Source organism: Myripristis murdjan, chromosome 13 (assembly GCF_902150065.1).
Source record: "Myripristis murdjan chromosome 13, fMyrMur1.1, whole genome shotgun sequence".
Classification (NCBI taxonomy): Eukaryota; Metazoa; Chordata; class Actinopteri; order Holocentriformes; family Holocentridae; genus Myripristis; species Myripristis murdjan.
In genome coordinates, this window is record NC_043992.1 from 10,127,791 (window position 1) to 10,155,233 (window position 27,443).

The 27,443-nt window shown below is 39.9% G+C and overlaps 1 protein-coding gene across 2 annotated transcripts in view; it reads left to right on the forward strand.

The window, feature by feature from the left end:
• bcas3 (BCAS3 microtubule associated cell migration factor) overlaps positions 1-27,443 on the forward strand; it is a 356,333-nt gene that overhangs the window by 8,992 nt on the left and 319,898 nt on the right. For both annotated transcript variants that reach the window (XM_030066285.1, XM_030066286.1), the window contains exons 6-7: positions 10,140-10,221; positions 17,063-17,135. In XM_030066285.1, the coding sequence (XP_029922145.1) occupies positions 10,140-10,221; positions 17,063-17,135 (155 nt within the window). The remainder of the gene's footprint in view (positions 1-10,139; positions 10,222-17,062; positions 17,136-27,443) is intronic.

A 27,443-nucleotide genomic window follows, 5' to 3' on the forward strand; every position in this document is an offset into this window, starting at 1 on the left:
AAGTCCAGAAAAAAGAGAAATGTGGATGTAGTGCCTAAAACATCAGCAGTTTATCATATGTAAGTACATGTGGTAGTAATACTTAGCGTTATGGTGCCCTCTCTACATGTTAGATATTGAGTAGTAATAATGAAACATTCCCTTAACTACTTAGGTCAAAAGAAATTTAAAATACCACAAATAATTTCATATTCATTATAATAAACATTGCAGGTAAATGTATTACAATGCACAGGTTCAGCAAATTATAGAAAACATAAATGAGCTTTACAACCAAAATTAACCTTAAAAAATAATTAATAAGATAATTTTTTACAGATTTTCTGAACTAGTCACTTATTATATTTGTTTTATACAGCCATCTTTATATAGTGTGCCAGTAATTTTACAATGGACTATTTGAGTGTGTTTCTCAGGTAAACTCCCAAAGACACCTGCAAAGTTTATCTATCAACATGGACATAACAGCAGTTGACCTCAAGATGCAGGTATTATGTAATAAGTAGGCTATATTATATTGGTATTGGCCACAGTTATCACACAAAAAAAGACCGCTAGATGCTAAAGCCCCCATGTCATGCAAATTTCTTAGTCTTTTATTCTCAGTACAGTCCAATTACATTTACATTTGTCTCAAAAAACACACTGGACAGTCAAAATAATGAAACATTGCAATATGGAGTAACAAGAACCAGTACCTTGGTTTCTTAAATAATAATTCTATCTCTTTTTTAAAATACAGATAAAATCAGTGTCCCACCTGTGCACTGTCCTGACCAGCAATCCAGGCTCTCTTGCAAAAAGATCTGTCTCAAGGGACTATCTTGGTAAAATAAAGTTCATATTAAAAACAAAAAACAAACATAAAACAGCCAATTTCTTGTATTCACTTTGTGTTCCAGCGGTAAATCAGTCACAGATCAGATGGCTGGAATGAAAACCAGCATGGCCCCTGTTCCATGGATCAGGAGGCAGAACCAGTTTACTGTTTTGTAATGTAAAAATATGGTCACTAGGTGTCACTGTTGATCAGCTTATAGTCAGTATTTGCTACGTAGGGTCATCATCCTCAGTGCTCTCAGCGCTCTCTTTTTACAGGCTGTGGTTTGGGGGAAAATCACATACACCAATGAAATAAACATAAAGAAACCAAGAACAACTGCATGCACAAAAAAAAAAACAAAAAAAAAAACCAAGCAAAAAACAAAGGGGAAAAAACAAAAACAAAAAAAATCCCAGAGGCCTTGGAAAACAAAAAGCTTTTGGCCATAAACATTTTCCATTGTGCACTTTTTAAATTTATGCTCTTTTTGTGTCATTGTTTGGTTTTTTGGGATTTTGTTTGAATAAAGGGCAGTAATTGGCTGCTTCTATTTTTACATTTTACATTTCTGATTTGTGGTTGGACAGTCCAGGCCCTTAACCTTTGCACATGGTGCAACAGTCCAATTAGCAGGGTGGACACACAGATAAAGGCACACTCATGGACACTTGTCAGAGAACCTGAGTGAGTGTGCAGACACACATGCGTATGTACATAGACAAACATACAGTCCAGAATATTTAATGTTTCCCCGTTCTGATTCCACTGCTGTTGTCCTGTCAGTGATGAATCAGATGTGGCCACAAGATGGAGGCCTTTTAATATGCTTGGGTTGTGGAAGGGATATTTTGGGTTGACATGACCTCTGTCATTTACAGGTCACCTGTGTACCACAGAGATGAAATCGAATAAAAAAGAAATTAAAACGAAGCACGAATCTAATCTTACTTAATCATTGCATAAAATGAGTGTTTCCTTCTCAATGCTGAGTATTTATTTTTGCAGCCTCGAATGTTGAAATGCATTCTCTTGAAAGATGTTCTCATGAGTGGGCCAATTTTTAACATCAAAACTGCTCCCCTGAAATGTGGGAAGGATATTTTGGAAATACACTTTTAAAAAAATCCGTTCTGGAAAATCATTAGAGGATTTTGTCAGCTCGGCGATTTAACAAATTACCCACAATGTTGCGAAGGTCTCGCTTACAGAGTATCGCCTTTCATGTAGAGCCTGTCACTGAAACATGCAAACTTCACATACATCCTGTAAGATCTAAACAGACCAAAGTCCTTAATCAGTCCCTTTATAAACATCCACGGGCCATGAAAAAGGAAAAAAAGGACACGCTCTTTTCCTTGATCCGTGCATGTAAACACACACTCTGTCATACACACATTCACACTGGCCACTCTGTGCGATGTGGCAGTGACCGGCTTGTGTGCTGTGAGCAGGTTTTTCTATTGCAGTTATTATGGCGACGCAGACGATTACAGCTGTTTCAGCCACACTACACACCCAGTGAAAGCATAAGCTTGGTGAGGCTCCACAGAATTTCAGTCGCAGTCAGACTTGACACCAATTCTCCCTGGCCTCTTATCACACGCTCTCCTCGCTCTCTGTGTTTTCCTTACAGTTTTCGAAGTTTATGGGATGTTTCTGGGGCACGTTTTTTCACAGGGTTTTAAGTAAGCGTTGAAGGTGCCTCAGCCTCGGGCTCTTGAGTGGCTGTGAAGTGTTTGTGACAGTTGCTAAGCCAACACCCTCTGTAATGGCTCAGCCAAGTAGGAACACACGCACGCACACACACACACACACACACACACACACACACACACTTCAAATGGAGGCACTGACTGGCTGTATGGATGCTGAGAGAGAAGTGTTTGGGCAGCGTAGATTACTGTCCCCTAAGACTAGAGAGGTGTCACCCGCCGAAGCCTGATAAGAGGCAGACTGTCGTCGGCTAATTCTTTGTCTGAATATGTGTTGTGAGGAAATGACCTGCTTTTGAAGAGAGGTCTTTAGGGCGAGTGACGGCAGTGTTATTAAAGCTGGCAAAAGAACAGCCCCAGATAATGAGGGATAGTATCTAGCAGCTGGTCTCTTTTGATACACGAACTGGTCCACTCCACTTTGCAGATAAAATACTCTGTAAGAATTCGAGGTGACAGAGAGTCTCCCTGCGAGATGGGTTGATGAAGTTAAGCCCTGTTTGCTCAGGGCTAATACGTCCTCAGGATGTGAAGGGATTTTTTTTTTTTTTTTTTAATAATAACGACATTTTTAGAATTTAAATTCCATACAAATCTGCCATACCTGTAATTTATAATTGAAGAATTAATTGTAATTACTTGATGTTGGCATGACTTTGTTTGTGTTCTTTACTTCAGATGCATGATTGTTATTTTTTTTCTTATAATAAAAAATAATAGAGGCGGTAGCAAAATCTGTATTGGAAGGTTTTGTCAAATCAGAAAGTGATCAGTTGTCACATTTTGACCTCATACAATCATATCTGAAGCACTGGTGATTTCAGCAAATTTCAGTATTGGCCCTCATACTAATAGTCTCATTTGTGATTTGACAATCTTGCTGAATAGTGGGAGTGATGGCAAGGAGGGTCTAGCTTTTCAAAATGAGGCCCCATTCGGAAAATTGTTGAAATTTTAATGAATCATATTTCAGTGTTTTCAGATCAGCTGAGAGTAGTGTTAAGTTAGGACACATCTCCTTTATTTAATTTATTATGTATGAGATATGATAATAAAACAATGTCCACTACTGTGGAAATTGTCTTTGGCTTCCATTCATTTAATCGATCACCTAATTTCTCTTGACAAGAACTAATAAATTATTTGCCTCTGCCGAAAGGGCCAGCCAAGTTTTATTGTCTATCTCAGTCCTGCAAGTCCTGCTGACTGCTTTAGTAGAATGGGCGATCTTATAAATATGAGTGTGTGTGTGTGTGTGTGTGTGTGTGTGTGTGTGTGTGTGTGTGTGTGTGTGTGTGTGTATATATATATTAAATCAGCCTTTGGACTTGAAAGGAAAAATCCACATTTGGATACTCTCAAACTGCATCTTCAGTTATCATCAATTTGTGATGTACAGGTCATTCTAAAACCTGACATTTTAAATATGTGAAATATTTTATGCTATTAAACTTCATTGTTGCAATGAAAATATCTCAGTGTGACGTCATGCCATCTACAGAAACAAGACATATACACCATTAAACAATAAAAAAAAGTGTTTCCTTGCCATTGTAAGACTTAGGAGCAGCACCCAAGTCGATTGAAAGGGACATTAGAAAAATAAATACATTCATAAAAATAATATGTAGCACTCAAGCTAAAAAATCTACCTCATAAAAATCTTTTGCTGGTCTGTGGATGCGCAGCCTCCATGGCAGATGCTCACATTAATGTGACAGAGCCAAATATGAACTTGCACTGTCATAAAAGAAAAGGTTTGATATGCCACCATTTTGGTCGCAGTCTGGTAGCTCTGCCTTCGCTAATGTTCCGGAAAACCGCAGTCAGGTCAGCTCTGGTTTCAGATTTACCTTATTGATCAAAGGGAAGAAGCTGAGACACATGCATGCATGTGTACACATGCAAACACACTCTCTCCCTCTCTGTTCTTCCCACTCACACAAACACACACACTCACACACACCCAGTGACACAGCACCTAATCCCTCCAAAAAGCCAGGGAAAACCCTGACACCAAACATTTTGTAAGCCAAAATGCCGCCATAATTTCAGTGATCAGTGCAGTGACTGTAGTGCAGTAATATGATTCAGATTCTTGTAACAGAGAGCTAGTAATGGTCCACAGTAAAGACACCCAGTTTTCAAAGTATTCCGAACAACCCCCCACTTTTGCACGCTGCTTAATCTTATGTAATCATCCAACCCATGCTTGTGTCAGAAAATAGCGTTAGTACTCAAACGGGTGAATATCTCTAGATCTAGAAGAAGACATGGGTGTTGTCATTTCAAACTCAAGTGCTAAAGATGCCTCCAGAACAATATCAGTTTTTCCAAAACTTTGTGTATGACTGACATCTGTAGGAGTAGGCTGTAAGTTTTGCAACAAATAATGAAATATGGAAAATAGGCTACAGCATCACAATAAATAAAGTTCTACAACAAACTGTTCATTGTATCTCACTCCTCATTGTTCGTTTGCAAGCAGGGAGCTGTTTTTTGTGGCTAGGAACCCCAACAACACTTTTGAAAGTAAAAGAGAAATTAAATATATATTGATCTTACAAACATCCAAGACGTGATAATACTAACTAGATAAAATAGCTTAGGAATTGAACATATTGAGCATATATGATGACTAAATGTCACTTTTGAATTAAACTATCTCATTTATTTATGTATTTAAAATTTTGCAAGTGGTTAACAATTTTAAAAGATACTTTATCGTTGTCTGTTTTGCAGCCCAAACAGTATCAACAGCTCCAAGCCCATGTGTAGTCTTATCCTTTTTGCGCTGGCTGTGATGGAAAGCCATAAAGCAAGCACCTGTTATTTTAGGATCCCTAAAGCACTTCATGCTGTTTGTTAAGTAGTTGACCCGCTCCATTCAACCCCCCAATATGTCTAGCAGTGCGTCCTATGTTAGGTAGTATGCTCACTTGTGAATATGGCCCAGATATCATCAGTTCACAGCTTATGGCATTACATTTGAGAGAGATTAAAACACAACAGCAGACACTATGATTCCACAAAAACATCCAAGCCACAAATGAAATGAATATAATGAATAACTATGGAGAGAAAACAACTTTGAAAAGCAATTTGGCATATTGCGTACACAGGGGCCGCTAATGTAATGGTGGGAATGTTGTTGATGGCTTTGGATGTCACACAGAGCCATGTAAGGCGAGGATGAGCGGTGGGGTAATGCACAATAACCCAACGCATTAACCTCACCCCTCCCTTCTCATTCAATCCGGCAAATTCCATTATTCCCCCTACCAGCTCCATTTGCCTGTATAGGAATCCTACCCTTCTTTTATTCCTAGTATCAGTGCTCTTTTAACCTGCTAGTGTGTCCAATGTTAATCTACCACTGCTGGGCCTCAAGCACTTTTAATAAAAACATAGCTCCAAATCCGCCACTTTGAAAAGGCTACTAATTGCGCAAAAGAGCGATCATCCCTTCAGATGGGTTTAAAGACTTAAAACACACGGATTAGGGCACTGGTAATGTGATAATGCACGTTTCACTGTAATTTAACGCATAAAAGAATGACAAAAGTGGGGCATTCAGCGCTTAAAACAATGCGCCATTACACACGCCAGACACTGCCAAGAGCCACACAGGCCACTGACCTAATATCCTGGCATCGCTTGTTTCTCAAGCCCACACCGACAGATATGCAGACATCCATTAAAGGACTTTATAGTTGTGTTTCTACTGTAATAAAGACCATAAATGCGCAAACCTTTAAAAATCCCCTCTAATGTGGCAAACTGTTTTCAGTGTCATTGTCTGCCGTTTCAAGCCTGTGCAGATGAACTGAAATGCTTTGCCTCTGATCGATCAGCAAAGCTGGATAATGAAGGCTGAAGGACAAAAACACTTAAGCCACTCTTCCTGCAAAGAAATCATTTCCCTGAAAATATTTGCCTAAAAAAACCCCAACAAATCATGGAATATTTTTCACTTCAGTTTTATTGTTTAGTGAATTTTTCTTATTCCTGTAGATACTTGGCCAAAAGTTGACAATGTGATGTCATGTTGAGATATTTCCAGCCCAGCTCTAATGAAAAAAAATGTATCAATGTAAAACATCAATAGTAAATGTCAAGTTTTGGTCTTAGCCACTCAGAAGAGCAAAGAGTAAGGGCTTCTCTCTGCACCCACTATTTTTCACAGATGATCATCAGTGATTCAGGGAGAGATCCATCACAGAAGAGCAGAAATACCAATGTGTCCACAGTCGTCGCAGTAGGTCAGAGTGTGATACAGCCATAACACCTGTTGCGTTTTGTGTAGCTTTGATAAATTTATTTATATAGCCCTTTATCAAAAGCCTGTCTCAAATGGCAAAGGTCGAGCCTACTTAGACCTAGTCAGTCATTAATTGAACTCAGAACAAAACAATGCTTTTGAAGTCAGATCCTGCTTGAACTGGGAATCAGTGAGGAAAGATCAAAAAGGTGGCAAAGTGACTGAATTTTCTTAAAAAAAAAAATTTAAAAAACAAATGCATGCACAAGGGTGTCATTATCACCCTTATTTAACACAGGACGCATGTTTGCAATACAACTAATGGGAAAATGAAATATTTATGATATGTCTGAAGTGTGAGTCAATGAAAGAAATTGATCACATCTAATGCCAGGACTAAAAATGATGTCTGTAACAGGAGACCAGTGATGGGCATGCCTCTAATTTTGCCTTTTGTATGTTGATTTGAGTATAACTAGCGTGGCACTGTAAACTGATATCATATTTATGGATAATTTTGTCAAATAGCTAGCATGTACATAGAGAAGCAGGCCTTATACTTTGCCTCGTGGTGCTCTTATGTACGTCGCTTTGGATAAAAGCATTTGCCAAATAAAAGAAAAGAAAGAAATGGTGAGTCTACAAAGAAGCCCTTGCTTAAGTATTTTTTAGGGTTTGACATTGACAGCTAATGTTTCTATTTCACATTGTTGATTTTTTTTCCCTATTGAATGCCATTGTGTCTGTGCTGAGCATATACCCCAATGATGTAAGTGGATTAACTTTTGGCTATTTAGCCACATATTAACAACAATACAATATCAAACAATGAAAATGGTGCTAGAAACACAATGCAAATTACCAATCATATTTTAAGTCTACTTAACTATATTATTACAACTATATTATTTATTTATTTTTTACAATAAAAAGTTAGATTGCACCTATTTAAATACAATTTTGAACGCACTCTTGTCCATTCCAGTAGGCTTTGGGGTTGTGATTTTTTGTTTAGGGCTGCAGTTTTCCATTAAACTGGGAAACCTGGAGTAAGGGGTGTGAGCTCCATCGTAGACACATTCATGGCCCTCCTCTGGAGGTTGTCAAAAGACATTCTGGGGGTTGTAGGAAATTAGCAACTGAAGGAGAATAGATGAAGCAGATTCATGAAAAGTGGGTACAGCGAAAAGTGTACCCTTTCACAAAATAGCATGCGTTTGACATCACAAATTGATGCTGTCTCACAGTGTTACAGTGTCCAAGGGTGGATTTTTCCTTCAACACGGCAATCCTTTTGTTTACTTACTCCAAATTTGAACATATAAATAGGCATCTGATGTCAGTTATCAGTTATCTTAAGATCAAGAGTGGAAAGAAATGTTAGAGGACTTTAGGACTTCTTGGAAACACTCTTGTCCGGTCAAAGTGCTTCTTGTGCTTGCAGCCTGACAGACTATCAGAGGCTACTGCCCTCTTGGCATTAACCCCATCCCCAGCCCTGCCTGGTTGGCTCTGTCACAGTAAGTGTAGGCAGCTCGTTTGCATTGCAATGCCATTGGGACCTTTATTCCATGCTTGGTAGCTTTTACTTTGCGGTTTGGCTGGCACTTCAACCACCAACCCTCCCTTGTACCCTGTCCTCCTCCTTGCCCCCTCTCCCTCATGAAAAGGCTGTTCCACGCAGTTGGAATAGATTATTTTTCTTACAGTGCGAACAAATCATTCTTTGTCCTTGGCCTTTTACCCCCTGCATTGTCTGACTGGCCGTGTGGACTCAGAGGTTCCAACCCCACTGGCAAAGATAAGTCTATCGGTGCATTCTGTCTGATTGACAGGGTTCAATTAGAAATATGTCCATATTGACTGCACTCCCAATAAGAGCTTACTAAAATTGGTTACCCAGAAAACATGGAGTTTATTATCCCAACAGTTTTCTGAAACAAATTCTTGACTGAAGCAAACTGCTCGATACACATGTTTTTCATTGTATGCTTGGTCACATCAACTCATCTGTCACTTTTTTTTTTATATATATACTTGGTAGGTTGTTAGCAAGAGGTAAAAGCACATTGCATCTGAAAGAATGTACCCGGACAAGTAATGACAATAATATTCAATATAATGAAAAGTAATGATAAAAAATGATGAAAACAATATTTCAGAGTTCACTGCTTGAGTTCACTGCTCTTTAAATGCATTTCTCCCTCACTCCATCTCCCTCTAGGGTGTCTTTTCCACACTTCATTTGGCCGTTGTTTTCAATTCAGATGATTTGACCTCAAGCCAACTTTACTTTTATTTAACTGTGCCTTCTGCAGTATTGTCTGTCAAACTACCATGCCATTGTCATCACTGGACAATGTCCCCATTTCTTTACAGACCAGCTTTTTATCGTCCATCAAAGGTTTTGTCTTTGTCAAAACACCTCCTGAGGATGACATCCTCCATGGGTGTTTCACACTTTATTTGTAAGCCATCAGACTTAATAAACAACGGTTTCTCAGACAGACACTGCATTGTCTCTCTTTGCGGTCATAAGAGCAGATGTAGCGTGGAGGCTACATTATGTGTGGTGTGTGAGGTTTAAACATAACTTTATGTTTGTGTGATCTCTGTCTCCATTGTTTTGGAGTGTAGAGATTCTGCTCCCACCAAGTGTCTCTGTTTCTGTCTCTGAAGTGTTTCTCTATAAGGCCTTTTTGACCAACAAGGAACTGGTTCCGTTCTGGACATTTCAACATTTGGTATTTAACTGGAAAATAATTTGGCTGAAAACCTGAAAAGTATTAAAGATGGAGAGATCTGCCAAAGAAACAAAACCATTGCTTTCAATTTGGACATCTCCTGAATTTCAGGAACAGATGGAAGGGAGTATTAGAAAAAGTAAATTGTATATCGAAGTTGCTGAAGAGTCGTGGAAGGCTGGGTTCTTTAGAAACCCTGGACCACATCATCTGCAAGTTTTAAAAAATTAAAAATGAGTACAGAGACTCCGAAAGGACCTATTGAAAAATGGTGGTGTACAGGGTAGCATGGGGGAGTGTTATGAATCTCTCAACGGCACAGCCAGCAAACCAGCAGACCAGCACTGAATGTAATCACAGCAATGCTGGAATGAGTGGTCAGCGACTCGGAGAAACGCCTCTGGCACAATGGTTCTGCGCCAAACTGGTGCTGGTTCGCTAGTTGACACCTTACTTCCAAGAATCCCATATGGAACCAGTTCAAGAACCAGAACCGTTTTGTTGAAAAAAGGTTATCCGTGAATTACATATGAAGTTGTGTGAAGGTCCTGTTATGTGTGCTTGGTTTTATAAATGGTCTTTCTGGTATTTTTGTCTAGTTGGCAGGAGAGGCTCAAGAGCTGTTTTCTGTGCGCCATGGTCCGGTACGAGCAGCCCGCATCCTGCCAGCCCCTCATATCAGTGAGTATTCTCAGTGCCTGAACACAGCCCAATACAGAGCAACCAACAATTACATTCTGACTTTGAATAGGGGTTTGACTCTTGAATTTGTCAGTATAACAGCCCAATGTTGGCCTTTTATTCAAAATCAGACATGGATCAGTCAGTGTCCTTCATGACTGATTCATTGAATATGATGCAGTGTTTTTTATGACTGTAACTTATTGTAATTAGCTACTTTGAGCAGTGCCGCCCATATTTAACCTGACAGAAGATTTTAATAATGCTAATTAAAGATTGGGAAAATTCAAGATTGGGAAATTGCAGTAACATAGTCAAAGGACCCAACAATTAGGAGTACAACACCTACTGTATCAGCAAGATGAAAATGGAACCCAAGACCCTCCACCTGTGCAGCTAGAAAGTGCTAATAGTTGTTTTCTCTTAAACAGAGTATATGTGAGAACTGAAAAATAGAGATCTCAAGATCTTGCCAAGTAATTGTTCAGTCACCGCTATTGATCATGTAATGACCACGGTATTGATCACTTATTCTAGTGGTTATGTGTTAATTGAGAAATAAGGGACAGAGCACAGCAGAGAGCTGAAAGCGGCAGAGCACAAGGCAAGATTTACAGCGCACATTAAGGTGCTCTCATTTCTGCCTATTGTATGTGAGCGTGCCTCTGCAGTACAGCAGGTGTCTGAAGGTGCTTGCAGTTCAGGTTCATAGGTCAGCTGTTAGCCTTGCCTGCACACACAAATGCTCTTTTTGCTGGTTTTTCAGCTATATCCGTCTTACAAATCTGCAGAAGCGGCGGAAATATGGCTGTGGTGGATTTATGCACTCTGAAACAGTTTTGCCTTGGTTTTGCTCTGAAGTGTGCTTCTTCAACATAATAGTGAATCTTCTTGTCCCGGAAAACTACTACTTGGGTTTAACTTTCTTTCAGCATTCAAGGACAACACTCAAAATTTAGTTTTGTATGGCACAACTTGTGCAGTTTTGGCTTGTGGGACATTTTGAGTGGTGATATATCATTAAAATTAAAGACTGCTTGCCCCATGTTTCTTAATAGTCACAGGGCCTCGTTTGCCAGCACCGTCCCCAATATGCCCTCTCATCCCAACGTTAAAGTCAATCTAAGATTAGTGTTGGCCTGCTCTCAGCTAGCCGTGGCAAGCCTCTGAAGTGAATGGCTCCTCGCTGGCAAAGCTCTGCTGAAAACCTCCCTCTGCATGTGACTCTCCTTCACTCTCTCTTTTCCTGCCTATCTCTCACTCTATTCTTATACTCATGGCTTACTATGTAACTTTTTTCAGGTACACATGCAGTTTAGTGATTTTCTTTCACTCCTTCCTTCTCTTCATGTTCATTGTTACATCTTGCTGTCTCACTCATGTTTGGTTCCTACTAATTGTCCAGAAAGAGAAAATCCTCTCTGAAACATCCTAAACATTGTAAAAAAAAATATATATATATAAAGCTATTGCTGATTTATGCATATACATATGGAGTTTAAAGAGTAACTAAACCCAAACCCAACACTTGGTGAAGCCCTGCCTGCCTCTGTTGGTAAAAGTAGATTGTGTGGTCTTTGATGGCCGGTGATGCCACCACTGTTGTACTCTACTCGTGCTGGTGTTCTGCCTTTCACTTAAATGTACAGTTTCCACCAGAGGGTGCTCTTCTTCATTTCTTTGATTGCAAAAGTAGAAACAAGCCCTCTTCCGCCACTCCCTCCCCCGTTCAGGTCCGTGTTCAGTGGTTGTCAGTTTCTCTAGCCATATGTAATAAAACATCTGCATAGAATATTTAGTTGATCTTTGATCATCGGAAATCCTTGAATCCTTGAATAAATTGTCTGTACAGATGCACTACAGTAGCTAAATTTAGCACCAAGTTTAGACTTAGTGTGCTTTAAGCTACACCAGTGTTTGAACACAGCAGTTGGTAATTATGAATATTAAAGGAGTGCTTTGCCAATTTTCAACCAGCTCTGTATCATTACACTGTCCATAGTATATGCAAATGAACAATGTTTACCTTCCCTCCATGTTGCCTGCACACAGAGCTTCCCCTTCACCCTGCTGTAATCAATTACATATTATACAACTGCATTTTTTGTCAGCAGGGCAAAACAGATGTCTGAAGTGCAATAGTGACAGTGTTTTGTTACCAGCATGGCAAAGTTACAGTGTGAAAACACACAATACATGTTTTCATGTGATCTTTTATGAAGCCCGTTCAAGACTAGCTATGCACATACACTGCCCTGTTTGTTACCTGCTGGCGAATTGTGACGCTGTCTACCACATGCGTTCTAGTTGTTGTAGGTTTTCTGACTTTTGAACCAAAGAGAGTACCACAGCTCTTTTTTTAAGTTTTTTGTCTGGAAATGTAGCACCAGTTTCAAAAAATATTTGTGCCTCTCTACTGCATAGAAAGCCCAGTTTTATGAAAGACCATCTTTCCAGCAGAGTTATTCCTCTAATCATTATGGGCAATTTAAGTGCCACAAAATCAGAATAGATGGGGTACATTTTTATAGCGAAACATTTTGTTATCAAATAACTATCATATGACTGTAGCTGCCTGCATAATAGTCATTTTACACGAAAGCTACAAGGCAAAAGGAAAAAAGAGTCAGTAACAAAAATCTAACTGATTATTTGAAAAAGGAAGCTGGTGGGGAGGGAGAGTTAACAAGAGGTTCTGACTGACACCACTGATGATGAAAGCGCAGACAGGGAGAGACTGACTGACGGCGTGTTCAGACCGGATACACCACAAAGCTAAATTCATGTGCGTGCAGGAGCTTGGCTGGTCACACCGGAAGTGTAGGGGCAGCAAAATCAGATACAGACAGATACAGATGTATTTTCTTGTGAAATTCTCTTGCTGCACGCAGAGAAAATAGAAAAGATGCTGAAACTGATGCTTCAGATCACAGACTGCCAGCGGAGCTCTGTAGTCTAAGCTGCACAAAAAACAAACAACAACTGAGAAAAACCTGAGAAAGTTGCTAGCAACAGTGTTACCAACTGAATGTTTAAGTGCAAAACATAAATAGTTTACCTTCAATGGCAGCAGTTTTTTCAGCAAATTTTCAGTCACACATTTCAGGTGTTGGTGTCCATCTCTTCGAATTGAATAGCAAGGGCCTCTGTCTTGATGCACTATTTCCAACTAACATTCAACAACCATACAGGAAGAAATCCATCATAGAAGTGCAGAGATGCCAGTGTCTTCACTGATAGTAGCCTCAATGGACATATTTATTTTTGTTATGTGTCAAAACACATACTGTATCCCATGTATTTCCTTGAAACCTATGTTGATGGATGCCATGGATTATCACAGTGTAGTGCATCAGATCATTGCAAGCTGGAATAAAAGTTGACTTACTTGCACTTTTGACAGAGCCCAGGTAAATATCCTTTGCAGACATTATCAGCCAGCAAAATTTGCTCAGCCTGGGTGAACATGTCTCAAGACATTCCCACAGCGATGTAATCTAGGTGATTTCAACTCTGAATTGCCCATGAATGTGACAGATGCCAGATGTTCCATTTGAACACCACTTAAGGTGCAAATGTTATTCTGGGAAACATAGGAAGTCACTAACTGTGTGAAGTGAGGTTGAAGGAACCTCGCCACACCAAACCAGGAAATCATAGCGCTTAATCACAAATAACCACTGGAATGCATTTACAAATTGATATCTAACAGTGTGAGAGTATCTGATGTTGGCTTTTTTCTTTGGTGTCTGCCTGTTTGCAGTGTCCGTCTGTCCCGTCTTCCTCTGCTCTTCACCTTCCCCCTCACCCTATCCCTCATATCATAACTGGCTCCTCAGTCCCATTATGAGGGGTAATTGCATTTATTAAAGGTTAGGCGAGGAAGAGACAGAGTCCCAGCGACAAACATAGCCAAGGTTTTTATCTAATCACATTCAATCAGTTTCCAGACGAGGGGGAAGCAGTGAAGAATTAGCTGCGCAGAACAAACAGCCTTCCCACCAGGCTTGAACTGACGTTAGCCCATTTTTTTTTTTTAAAGACTTGGACGGGAAAGAGGCAGACACATTCACTCTGGAGTGCTAAGCCTGCTCCCCGCAACCTGCAAAGTTCCTGGGGAAAAAGAAAATCTTCCCACATGTGTTAAAAGTATTCTAGAAGTTGTTCACAGCCCCTCTCAGTTCTGAAGGTGTTATGTCAGCGATTTCTGCAACACGCAGTAATCAATTAATAAAGTGCCTGCTCAGATTGGTTGTGAAAAATATAACACTGTGTACTGCTGAGTTTAAAAATTTGCATAATTGAAAATTATATGGCTGCCATGTCAGTCTGACAAGCGTGTTAGCTAGAAATGCGGGCCAAAAGTAAGGATTCCGCAAACACAAAGATGATATTTAAAACATCTACCTGTGCCGAGCACAATGGGACGGAGTTTGTTTCACATTTTGGAGAACTTAATACAATGACTTCATCATATTTAAGCACAACAAAATCACTGTGTAAATTTCTCTTGGTTAGACTGTTACGAAGGACTTGATTTCAGAGATGGTGCGTTCCAGATTCTGTGTATATCTTGTAAAATTTTTTCTGTTACATTTATTATTGCTGCATATAGGTTTTAAATAGTAAAATAATTATACTGATTATACATTTAAATGCATTGGCATGCATTTAAATGAGCGACTGCTTTTCGTCTTTATAATGTCAAGACTTTGACTCTTTCAGAAGTGAACTACACATTCCACATGTGCTCACATACTCTACACCCCAAAATCCTGTTGTATTTATTTAAAAACAAAACAAAAAACAAACACAAACACACACACACACACACACACACACACACACACACAAACCCACTTTTTGGAAGCAACAGTGCACACTTAATCATGTAATTATATGTTGAAATTTTAGTTTCCACAATGATGATCTTGAACAAATTTCCGCATTAAATTATTATGGAATTGGCATATCCGCAATATTGAAATCATTTTATAATCCTTCCTGTAGTTCAATAGTCAAATTGTTGATGTAAAATACCAAATGTCTGTCTTTCTCACACACAGACAGTTGTTCACATCCTGAACGACATGGTGCATTTAGTTTTCTTGTTCCATTAATTAGTTCCTTTCCAGACATGAAGTTTGAATTTGGTGTCACTGCAGGTATCAATCAGTGCTGTGAAGGGCGCCAAATGGCCTTTCTGGCTTGTGGCATTTTTTGGTGAGAAAATCGGCTTTTTGTTCTCTGGCCATGTTCCGGTCCTTTGGCAGATTTCAACAACACACAATGACAGCATTTGAAGAGGCCCTGGAAACGGATGAAAGCAAAGTACAGTAATAAGAAGCAGCAGATACCCCCGACACATGAGGGGAGCAATTCTCTCAGCAGAAAAAAAATGAATTGTACTACTGGCGGGGAGGACACTGATTGCAATCTGCCAGGGCGCAAACAGTGTTGCACTGTGGTGAGCCATTAAAAGGCCAATTGTCTCTGATGGGAGCCCGTGGGTGGGCGGATTTGGAAAGACCCGAAAATAGGTGTTGATTATAATAAGGCAAGGTCTTCCCTTCCCAGAATAGAGGAGGATGTAGTGGTTTTCCAAAGGGAGTAAATTCGTTTATCCGCATCCTCCCTGGAGTTTACAACCTTCTGTTGTCTTGGAAAATGGGGCATCACTCAGTTGCCTTGTTTGACAACAAATGAACATTGAGTAAAATCTTAATATGCATCAGGACTTTCTGCTGTGTTGCGCACTTTCAACGGATGTCAGTTTCTATATATTTTCATCACAATAGAGCTGTACTTTCAGCGGATGGCCCCACACTATAAAAGACTCTTTAAATTCTAGACAGTATAACATCAAGCTTGCTGCCTCACATGTGTCAGGCCATGCTGTAAATTAACTACGCATGCTCCACATTTCAGCATGCAAAAGTCCACATGGAAATCAGCAGCACTTGCTTTTGCTTAAGAGTCCACTATTAATAAAGTCAAAATCTGTCTGTTTATCAAATACTACATCTATTCCCAGAGAGCTAACTAAATGTGCCATATTAATGAAAACCCTTAGCCTCTTTCTGGGCCATCATTAAGTTATGGCTCAGTATCGTGACTGGTTCTGATGTCTGATGACAGAAATATGAAGACAGAAGAAAGGACCTTGTTGGGAGTGTTAAGGGCTGGTAGAGACGGCACATTTGCTCTCACGCCACACCACAGGAACTCGGGCTGATTACTGTCAAGCCTCAAATTACAGTCCTCTAAAGGATAACATCTTCTTCAATCTAAGACCCCATCCCTCCAATCCCCTGTTCCTCTGCCTGTCCTCAAGAATGAGACAATTAGGGAAAATATGGGATCAGTCCACTTAATGCAACATGTTTCCTCCCTCTTTTGAATATGCCTGCTGGGTTTTTTACTATGCTGTAATTCCACCCTGAAACCCAAAAACAAACACAGAGATGGTCAAAAAAAAAAAAAATTCTCCCTTTTGTAACTTTAAGCAGATTGTTAGACTTCAGAAACATTTTCTTGTTTCCTGGTATTATGTTGTGGCTGCTGTAGATTGATGCCCTTTAAGTTGTTAGGAAAAATAAGGCCTGATCTGGAAAAAAAATCTAATCCATCCATCAAAAATTTTCTGTGACCATAATTTAATTACAGGGCAACACTTGTAATGTAATCAACACACTTCCTGTTGTGGTAATGGGATGCCTGTTAAATGTGAAGTGGGTGGGCAACACCAGAGGCCTCACATGCTTGTTTAAAGAATGTCCCTCTTTGTTGTTTGTGTTCTGTTTCTCATCTGCCTCTTCCTCCTACTCCTCTTCCTCCTCAGGTCCACTGAAGATGGACAGCTTTGCTGACAAGAGGCCCCTCTTGGGGGTATGCAAGAGCACAGGGTCCTCTGGGTGAGTCCGCACAGTGTACTGCGGCTGACATCACTTCCTATGTCAATTGGATTTTAGATGGTTTTTAATTCTGTGTTCCTGCACGGCAGTGGTTTCCAGCCATGTGCTGTTACAAGCCATGTCTGTGCAGGTGTTCTTTCCAGCCAAACACCACAGCAGCTCCTTTCACTGACTAACACATTTTCAATCAGAGAGGATGAGTTATGCAGTTAAATCACCTGGTGATGGTGGGAATAAAAACCTCCATGGTTCTAGATTGCTGCTCTTTATGGTAGTTTTTTTTTTTTTTTTTTTTTTTTTTTTTTAATTTTAGCTGTTTAGCTGTAGTATGTTTTGCAGGAATGCAGCGGAAACTGGAAACTACTGAGTAGAGTGCATACCTCTGCCAACGCTATACAGTTGTCAAGATATGCCAGTTCCACAAGTTTGATATTCACTAAAGGTTACACATTTCCACCGCCACACCTTCGTTTGGCCAATCAGTGTTGAAAGTTTATCGCTTATTTCTTCCATGACCAGTGTTTTCACAAAGTTTCATGCAAATACACTCTCAACTTGTAAATAGAGTTTAAAAAATGTATAAAACATGTATTATTTAAAAGATGATACTGATCCTGCCAGCCTGGTTTCCTGTGCAAGGTTGATTGAATGCTAATAGCCCAATTTGGATCAAACAGAGAGGCCCTGTCTGAAGCGTTTAAATTTTATTTTTTATTCAACATTTATTTCGCTAGACCATTCGTTTAAGAACCAATTCTTATTTACAAGGATGGCCTAGAACTGAGGCTGTACATAAAGTCAGAGGGGTTAAAATGTCTGTGATGGGTCATGGTTGGGTCAAACCCAACCATGCTTTAAAACAGATAATTTGAGTATTATTATTTTCAGGGGGGAAAAGAGTGCTTTCTCTAAATTACTAAATGATTAAAATATTGAAATAAAGGAAATGGTTCTTAGCTGAAAGTAGGAAGAGTGCACCAGTATTTTCGTTCATCAAAGTTGAAAGGTGCGTTCACACCAAACGTGAAGCATTGTGGATCCGGGCGAATATGACCGCAAATTTTTTGCTAAAAAAAATTTTCAATCAACGCGAATACGTGAGTGATGTGAATTTCGTGATGCAGAAATTCGTGTCATTCATGTTGTCTGCTGTGAATTCGTGTCTATTCCTATCTTTCCATTGATTTGTATGCAATTGTACCTTGTGAAGAACTCGCTTCACGTTTGGTCTGAACACACCCTGAGACATTCTGAACTGAAACATTCTGTTTTTTAGGGGGCAAGTAATAGTGCCTCTTATTTGCTGTTATTTAGCTGAAAAAAAATATCTTGGCTATTTGATATCCAGCAATCACCAAAGCCTGTAGCAAAGAAAATAACTGTAGGAGTGCCTCAGGCAATGTATTTTGAAAGGGGAGTTTTCTATTGCAGCAGAAAGTGTTTTGAGGTATAATCTCATAGCCCTTAACATACAGTTAAGTGTAGTGTCTTTGGTCAAACCAGAATTTAACTCCGGCAGTTAACACTGGATGATCTGCAGAGCCAAAGATCAGAAAGGATTAACATCAAGCTACCTTGCAAATCTGCTACAGAGAGAAAGGTCCCTTGTTATTTTTCTTTGATGCGAGTTTGCTCAAAAACTGTATTGAAATTTTTCAGTACTGTTTTAGTTACTCAGTTAAGACAACTTCCTCTGAAACCTTAGATAAAAGTGGAATCTAGAGATAGTTCTGGTTTGTTTTTTAAGGAGGGTTTGAACCACAGTGTCTTTAGAACAGAAGGCAGAATTATTCCCTCTGTCCACACCTTCGGTGACAAAAAAGACGACTGCATCTTGCGCAGAAAGCTATTTATAATCCTTAGAATAGCTGGTGTCCAACAGTTGGCTACTGTTTTGCATCCTCACATGACGACTTTCAAAATGTCATTAAAGACGTTTACAGAACTGTACTTGGTAGAGCTTTTAGAAAACAGAACCTATAGAGCTTTTGAAGAGCCGATTATTTCCTTAATGTGGGGAACTGACATTTTGAAGGTTCCAGTTTTTGATTCTGTAGGTAGGGCATGCACACACTCACACACACACACATACACTCACACTAACTCACTCGCAATCCACTTTCCATCTCTGCTAGCCATGACCGCTTGTCAGCGTGATGAATGTCATTTGGCAATGTGGTGTTTTAATTATTTCAGTGCCCAGATTTTTGAATTTCTTCAGCTTGCCAGATTCATCAAAGTTAGTCAGCTCTGGTTGTTCTTTTTCTAAAACTGGTGTAGTTCAATTCCTGGTCCTCGCTCAGTCAGACCCACAGTGAGCAATATGCGATAAGCTAAGGTCTGTTTCACTGTGTGGCATAGAGCGTCACATGAAAGCTCTTCATGAATCTGTTCATGTCAAATTGATTGTCATTTGTTGTTGGAGGCTAGACTCTTGTCTTTTACAGTGGAAAAGTGTTGCACAAGGGTAGAGAGTAAAGTGGTTATTAGGATGTTATTAATTAACAGTGACATAAGATGTACAATAACGCAGTGAAACGTGAGCATTAGCATGTAAGTGGGTTTTGTTTGGGGTAGTTTCAGGTGAACTGTGTCAAAGTGAGTATCTTCAGTGGAGTTGGAAAAGTTCACTGTGACTGGTTGGAGGCCATAGGGAGAGAAACTAAAGTAACCTCTATGTGCTAATGGAATGTCTCATCCTCATGACATTTTGTCTTCAAAAAAGTGCAGAAGAGAGTGGGGAGTGTTTTACTCTTTGTGATGTTATGAGGTACAAATCCTAAGTACATCTGAAAGGCTGTAATTTTCTGTTAATAATAAGAAGCATCAAAGGCTCCTCCGCTTGCCTGGTTATGAACCCTTCACATGCACCCAGCTGGAGCTGAGCCCGTCGCCAGTGATGTGGGCTCAGGAACTGTGATTCATGGAGTCTTAGCGGCACTATTGTAGGGAGCAGGCGGTACCTGAATGTGAAGCGTGGCTCAGAAGGGAGATTAAACAGATGCGTGGACCCTTGGGAAGTTCAGACTGTGTGGACAGGGGACGTCATGTACTGGCTCGGCGAAGCAGTGGGAATGAAAGAAAATTAAAAAGAGACAGAACCCGCGGCATCTTGCACTCGCCTCACCATACCCAGTCTGTGCCCCCACCCCCTCCTCTCTCTCCTTCATTTACTTCTGCCCCTCTTCCAGAACAACACAAAATTTAACTCGATATTTCCTCCCTGGGAAATGAAATAAGGAAGTCTGTCTTCGGCTGGGCTTTGATGGAGACCACCTTCCTGATGTTTTCCAGGGACTGCCGCCCTTGTCTCTGACGCCGTTGCCGTTGCTTCTGCTTTTCCTATGTCCTCGCTGACACTGAGACAGTCAGGGTTTTGACGGTTTGGCGAAGCATCCAGGCGTCGCTTGGTGCTAATGCTGAAAACATGCGCTGTGTTGAAAAGCAGAAACCCTGACCTCTGGCTGAATGGCACAGCCCGGTTCTTCCCCTACAGAAGTGCTTGGTAAATAACACTATGGTCAAAGACAAGGAGGAAAAAGGCTTCCGGGTGCGGCACAGTACTTTCCACTGGGCCTGTTCGTAAACTTACTAAGGTCCTCACACAATTTTTAGCATATAATCATTTTGAAATAACAGCTTTTGTGAACCACCAAAAAGGATGCCGTCTTGACACTTAAATGGAAAACAGATTGGAGTCTTGGCCGCTACAGCGGTGCTGGTTTAGAAGTTGGTTCAGTCAGCTCTAGGCTTAGATTACAAGATTTGCAAATTAAAGGAAAACCAGAGAAGGGAAAAAGCATGTGTGCTGAAGCCCTGTACTTGTGGACTTCCAGCCAGGCACACTCAACATAATTTTATCAATGGAAAGGATTATGCGTTAAGTCCAAACAATGTATGGATCCAGTGATTTTCCTGACAGCAAAGCTACATATGCGTCCCTTTCACTCTCTGCACCAGTGCCAGTGGGCTTTGGGAATTAGTAAAGAATGCTGGTGCCATTGCAGATCCTGGTATGTCTACTCACATATCTGGAAAGGATTTGTGTTTCCTACCCATACCCGCTGTTGTTATTATTTTCTTTCATTTTAATTACGTCCTCAGGTATTAAAATTCTCAGAGATTTAAGAGCGCCCTTTTTTCAATGAATGTAAATCATATGGGCAAGACGGAGGCGATTTAACTGTTTGTGGGTGTTTCAGTGCGCACACTTCTTGAGTAAAAGTTCTGTGCTAAAGAAGTGTGCTTTTGTTCTCCAGAGTTTGGGAACTGTCAGTGCTGTCCCTGACATTTCCAACCCCCAGCTACCCCCTCACAACATCTCCAGATGCTGAGAGGATGTGGTCCTTTTTTTCTTTTAACCAATATAGTCCTCTGTCACCGTGAAGATTACTACTGGATTTGTTATTAGGAGTTCTGGCTGACACACACGGAGATTCTGGGCTGATGTCATGGCCACCATTACGACCATGGATACTCCCATTTGTATGAGTTGCACAAGCATTGGTCTTTTATCTGCTTCTTGCGATACACGTCACTGTTGTCATCCCCCAAGTCATATTTTTACTTTTGAACAGATCCCAATTGTCTGGTACCAAAGCCAGTTTCTTTTCTTCCTGAGGTGTACTTTTCTCCCTCTGTTGTATCATTTATTGTTCATGTGATGAATTATATTCAATTTCAAGTATCAGAGCACTGATTTCCAATACAAACTTTGATGAATAAAAAACCAAGACTGAATATTCTTGCATTGTATGTTCCGAAATTTTACATTTTCTCATTTGACTACTTGATAATAAAATGTTTTAGCACGCTTATACACAGGTTTTTGATTTTTAATACAGAATTGGGAAAAAGATGTCTCAAATTATATTTGAATATGTAGTAATTCAAATTCATTTCTATCTGCATCTAAATCTCCAAACAAAAAATTAGTAACTGTGAGCACAAAACAAAGGTAAAGTGATTCTAAACTTACAGCATATATAATGCTGTGTCGCTAAATGTCTTTATCTAAAGCTGATTATTAATTAGTGTTGCAAGCAGCAAAATCCACTCAATCCATCTAACACTTTTGAAGAGACTTAATGGCAAAAGCCCATTGTGGCACTAAGCCCTTGCATTTCATTGCATTTTCATGGCGGGGTTTTGTGTGTGTGGACCGGAAGTATTCTTCTTCTTATGTGTATTAAATTGAAATTGTCAAGCGTTTGTATGAAAAGAGCCATCAGATTAAGGGGATTTGAGAAGTGACGCTTTTAAACCACCATGAGGCTGTGGCATTCTTTCCTTTCACATCATGATCTCTCCACCCATCCTCAACATATGAATCTTACAGTCCATGTGAGACACAGGGGTAGAGGCTAGACATGGAACAGCTATTTTTGTCTAATGATTTGTTTGATATTAGTATCTTGTGGAGATTTGTGGATTATCTGGGTAGCTTCAGAGGTGTTTTGATTCCTCCTCGAATGTGTTAGCTTGGTTTCTTGTGAGGTTGAGAGATTGCATTACATTGCACATGATGAGCACGATGGTAAAGCAAAAGCTCAGACAACAACAGAATGCATAGATGAGCACAATCTTTTTCTCCTTTTTCTCAAAGTAAGAGGTTTGTCTTCAATTTGTGGGAAGGAATGTCATGTTCTCTTTTGAAAAAACATTTTTGATGAAATCATTCCTGAATCCTTTTGTCATGCCCCTCTGTGGAAATGGGAATGGCTGTAATCTGGTCCTCAACTTCCCCTTTTTCAGCGCCCACACACACACACACACACACACACACACACACACACATTCACACACATTGCATAGGCAGGGCTTAGGGCTCAGGCTTCACTCTGAAGCGTTTATTTTGACTTGCATGTCTGTTTTATGTCTGTCGAAAATGTGTTCTGCCTCGCCAGTTTTCCCCCTTCAAATAGGAAGTCAGATTAAACTCAGTAGTACTGGAAGTGGTGCACATAAACACACTCCGACAGGCTGAATGATTTGTAATGACTTTTCAGACCTTTACCACAACCCATTCCCTACAACGGGTCTGCATGGTCAAAGCAATTAATGTTTCATTTTGCTGGATTTTGGACATTTCTTTTCCCCTCAAATTATACTTAATATTTAGCAGTACTATAGTAGATTTCTTGAATTGGTTTGGTGAATAATAACTAAGCACGTATTTGCTGGAAACACTTTAAATAGCACTGGAAAACACTGGCAGATCTTACCTGAGTTGATTTGACTTAGGGTCCCCCTTGCTACCAATCCATTTTCTCAGCCAGGAGGCTATGATGGCGCATACATCTAAGAAATGCACCCGGAGCATGCTATTGGTATTTAGCGTGCAGTCATGCTGTCATGAATTCCCCTTCCTCCTGTGTCCCTGAGAGAGTCTGCAGGTCCAAGATGCTGCTTAGATCTTGCCTTGGCCCTTTTCGTGCTGACTGGAGGGCTGTATAAGTCTCCCAGGGCAGGAAGAGCTTTGCCTTTCAAGTTTGTCTTTTGAAGAGTCGTAAAGCTGTTTTCCATGAGTATTGTTCAAAGGGGTAATACCTTATCTATGACCTTTACTGTCCTCTTGCTGGCCGCAAGAAGTCACTTTTTCACAATGCAACAGAGTGAGCTAGCTAGTAACAGCAGAAATTCAGCAGAAAAGCCTAGTGAACAGCAAATCAACAATCAAAGTAATAAAAACAATAATAATATAATAATACCGCTTTGCCTTTTTTTCGGGTTTGGCTTTGTCAAAGCTGAAATATCACTCAATGCTGCTTGTTTTCTCACAGCATCGCCCTCCGCTGTAGAGCACTTATAAATGCCTGTTTGTGGTGGGGTTACGGGGAGTGTCTCAGAACACAAATGGGTTTGAGGTTTTGTTCCAAAACAGGCTGACTTTTAAAAGCCAGAAATATAATCACCTTGATGAAATAATCTTTAAACTAGCACTGAACAATTAATCAACAAAATCACAGTATGTCAAAGTTCAATATCTAAATTGTAGGAGCTTCAGTTTTTTGATAAAGGTAAAATGTGTGACAAGACATTCTTGTAAATGAAGTATGATGATGCTACAGAGATGCCCTGGCTTACAAATTGTATTTTCCAGATGTAAGAAACACCAAAATGTGCATGTCCTCACTTCAAGCATTAACATGAAAGGCCTAGCTTCCAATTAATATGCTTACACATAAGCACTTATAAGGCAGAGTCAACTCCTTATGGTTTTAGATTCAGCTTTGGGATGTCAAAGCAGAAGAGAAAACTCTTCTTTGACCAGATGTTTCTCGTGTCAAGTGCTTCCACTTAACTTAGACAGAAAACTGGCACACAAAGCTAAAATGGCTAAAATTGGATATAATTCAAGCTATGGTTTAGGTAATGAATATTAATATCCACTTCACTGCTGTCAAAGGAATGAGACGAAAGTTGGATTTATGGACCGCATATGTGTAAATCACACAGTTGGAAGTTTTCCAATGTTGCACCCCTTAATATTTGGTAGGACCTAATGTGAAAAGTGAGATGTCTTTTATTTCTTTGTATCTTGTTTTACCTCTGTAGCCAGTCGAGCTAGAGTGAAATATGAATGACCTTCTTGTTTGCTACTGTGTTGCACTACTTTTAGATAGGTTGATGTTTTAATACTGTAAACACCAAAGAATGAGTAAGAGTCAGTATGTGTGTGCACACATGCACACACATATGAGGCAATGTGTTTCCAATATGCTGGCCATGAAATGTACTGTACTGAATAGGGAAGGAAATGTATTTCTGGCAGTGCTGCAGACATGGAGCTTTGGTTGAACTTTTTACCCTAATTACTTTCCCGCTAATGCCCGCGGCATGCCGGAATCACTGTGGCCCCCTTCAGGCCCCCAGCAGCCTCTGATGTGGCCTGTATTTGTTGTGTATGGAGGGCTGGGTTTGAGAGGATGAGACGAGGAAGAGAGGAGAGGTAGTGTGGAAAAAAGGAGGGGGGAGGGCGCTGCAGCAGATTTGTTGTTAGTTACCACCCACCTTTGTTAATGTATATGACGATGAAATGTTTTAATCTGCCGGTACCAAAGAGTTGAAATGATATCATAAAACAATAACTTGAATTCTTATTTGCTTGTGCCTTATTTTCTAGTACAGTTTGGATGCTCTTAGTGATATACAAAGTAATATTCTACATCAAATTCATACAAATATAATTGACAGACTTTTTAAAGTAAATTTCAGATAAATATCAAAATTCAGATAAATAAATAAAGGGTTTGCATGTTTTTTGTTTTGAGTTTTTGCATTCAGCTTATTAGGCCAAATATGTTTTCTTGCTTATTCATTTACAGTAAATGTCTAATAGGTTACAGTAAGCTTTAGTGGCACATGGTCTAAATGTATGTTCATAGGCTTTTCCTTCCTGTGGGAACTATGAAAAATATTTTTTAGCGTAAAAATAGTCATATTAAGAGATACAGCACAAAATATCTGCTGTTTAGCTTGAAGGCCCTATCAGTAAAACCCGAGTAGAAATGCCTTTCCTCAGAGGTTCAGCAGTCTACAGTTCAGGCATCAGTGTCCCCTATTTTAGCAAAGCCAACTTTCATATTCCTGGGCTGCAGTTGTATTTGTTTAGCGTTTCCCCAGCATGTAATTGTCGTTCATATTTGGGGAGCTTGTAAAGTTTAGCAGCAGTCGGAAATGTGATGACGTCCCTTCCTTGTAAATGAATTTATTTGCCTGCTTCATAATTCCATCTCAAGCTTCCATCTATGGCTTCCGCCAGCCACATTAAATTGTGTGGTTTAGACTCACTGGTTCAGTCCTTGTTCATAAAAAGATGTATGCGGATGTGAATGTGTTCAATTCTTTTAACTAGAGAGAGTGAGTGTCCTTTGAATAAGCCTTGCATCACTGTGAAAACTAAAATAACAGATTTCAACATGTTTCATGAAGAAGGAAGTACACAGAGACAAGAATGATGATAATGGCATGATAATAAGGCATGCGCCTTCCATAATGGCCCTTAATGACCATTGTAAATGGCTGTGTTTCTAAAATTAAGACTCTCACTCGGTTGTAAAAGTCACATAAAACATTGTGTTGTCGGGAGGTTTTCCAAATCTGGTGCAGTCCAGCACAGTGGCAGAGCAGGATGGTGAAATGACCCATATAGCCAAGTTTTACTGCAGGGCCCGTCCAAAGGGAGATGGATTCAGCAGGTGTGCACTCTGGTTGTTTTACAGCATGCGACCTTGTAATTAGCAGAGTAATTTAGGATTAGGAAAATCCATGTTTGAACTGTTGTGAGGCTGAACCGAGCCAAGTCTAACAGTTTTCACAGCGGTAGACTTTGCCTTTCCTTAGAGGCCATTGCCATACTCTTGGCAGTGTGTCATCATTTTTTATTTTGATGGATGTTCTTTTTTGTGAATATGCATCTGGAAAGTTTTACAGCTGGCTGATATGAAAATAATCAAATATCACACTATCTTTGACCGAATACCTCTATCAATATTGCAGGGAAGACTGTTGGTGCTCTATAAAACACTTACACAAAGAGACTGACAAACAATCACTAGTAATTAGGATACGATGACCAAGCAGGTGGAGACAAATAACAGAACAGCTACAACAGTCTAACAAGTTCAGAAAATTGCAACCCTTTATTTAAATGCAGCCTTTAAAACCAGGAGAAGACACCACTTTAATCTTATCACAACCCTCAAGTATCCAAAAATCCAGATGATTTCTAGTCATATATCACAGTATTGATGTAATATTGATACATTGCCCAGCCTTGGAAAGTACTGTGTATGTTTATTGGGCGTATATCTTATCTCTTTCTAAATTACTCTATTTTATTATCATCTCTTGCTTTAAGTATATGTGTTCTGAAGCTGGTAAGGGCCATTCCATTTTCTCCTTAATTCCGAGAGTAGTTCCTTGTCCTACCGGAGGAAGTAAATGAGCCAAACCTCCTTTCTGTCTCTCCCTCCTTTTGTATCCTTTCAGACCCAAGGGCCAGTTTGAGTAATAGTAAATGACACATTGATCTAATAGGGCCATCATAATAGGCCTGTTACTGAGCTGGGGAATGGCGCTCAGCGTCACCTTAACATGTGCAAGGACTGACATCCCGCCATGATCCATAATGATAATTGTGATTTAGCCTTGCTTTCAACCTACGCCTCTGCGTCCCCAGCATCAGGAAATCTTATTACAGCTGACCCCATGTTGCCTCCATTAGAACCGGGTCATTTGTTAAAATACTGCAAAAGCAAAACAATTGAACCCTGTGCCATTTTGATTCTATAATAGCAGGTTATC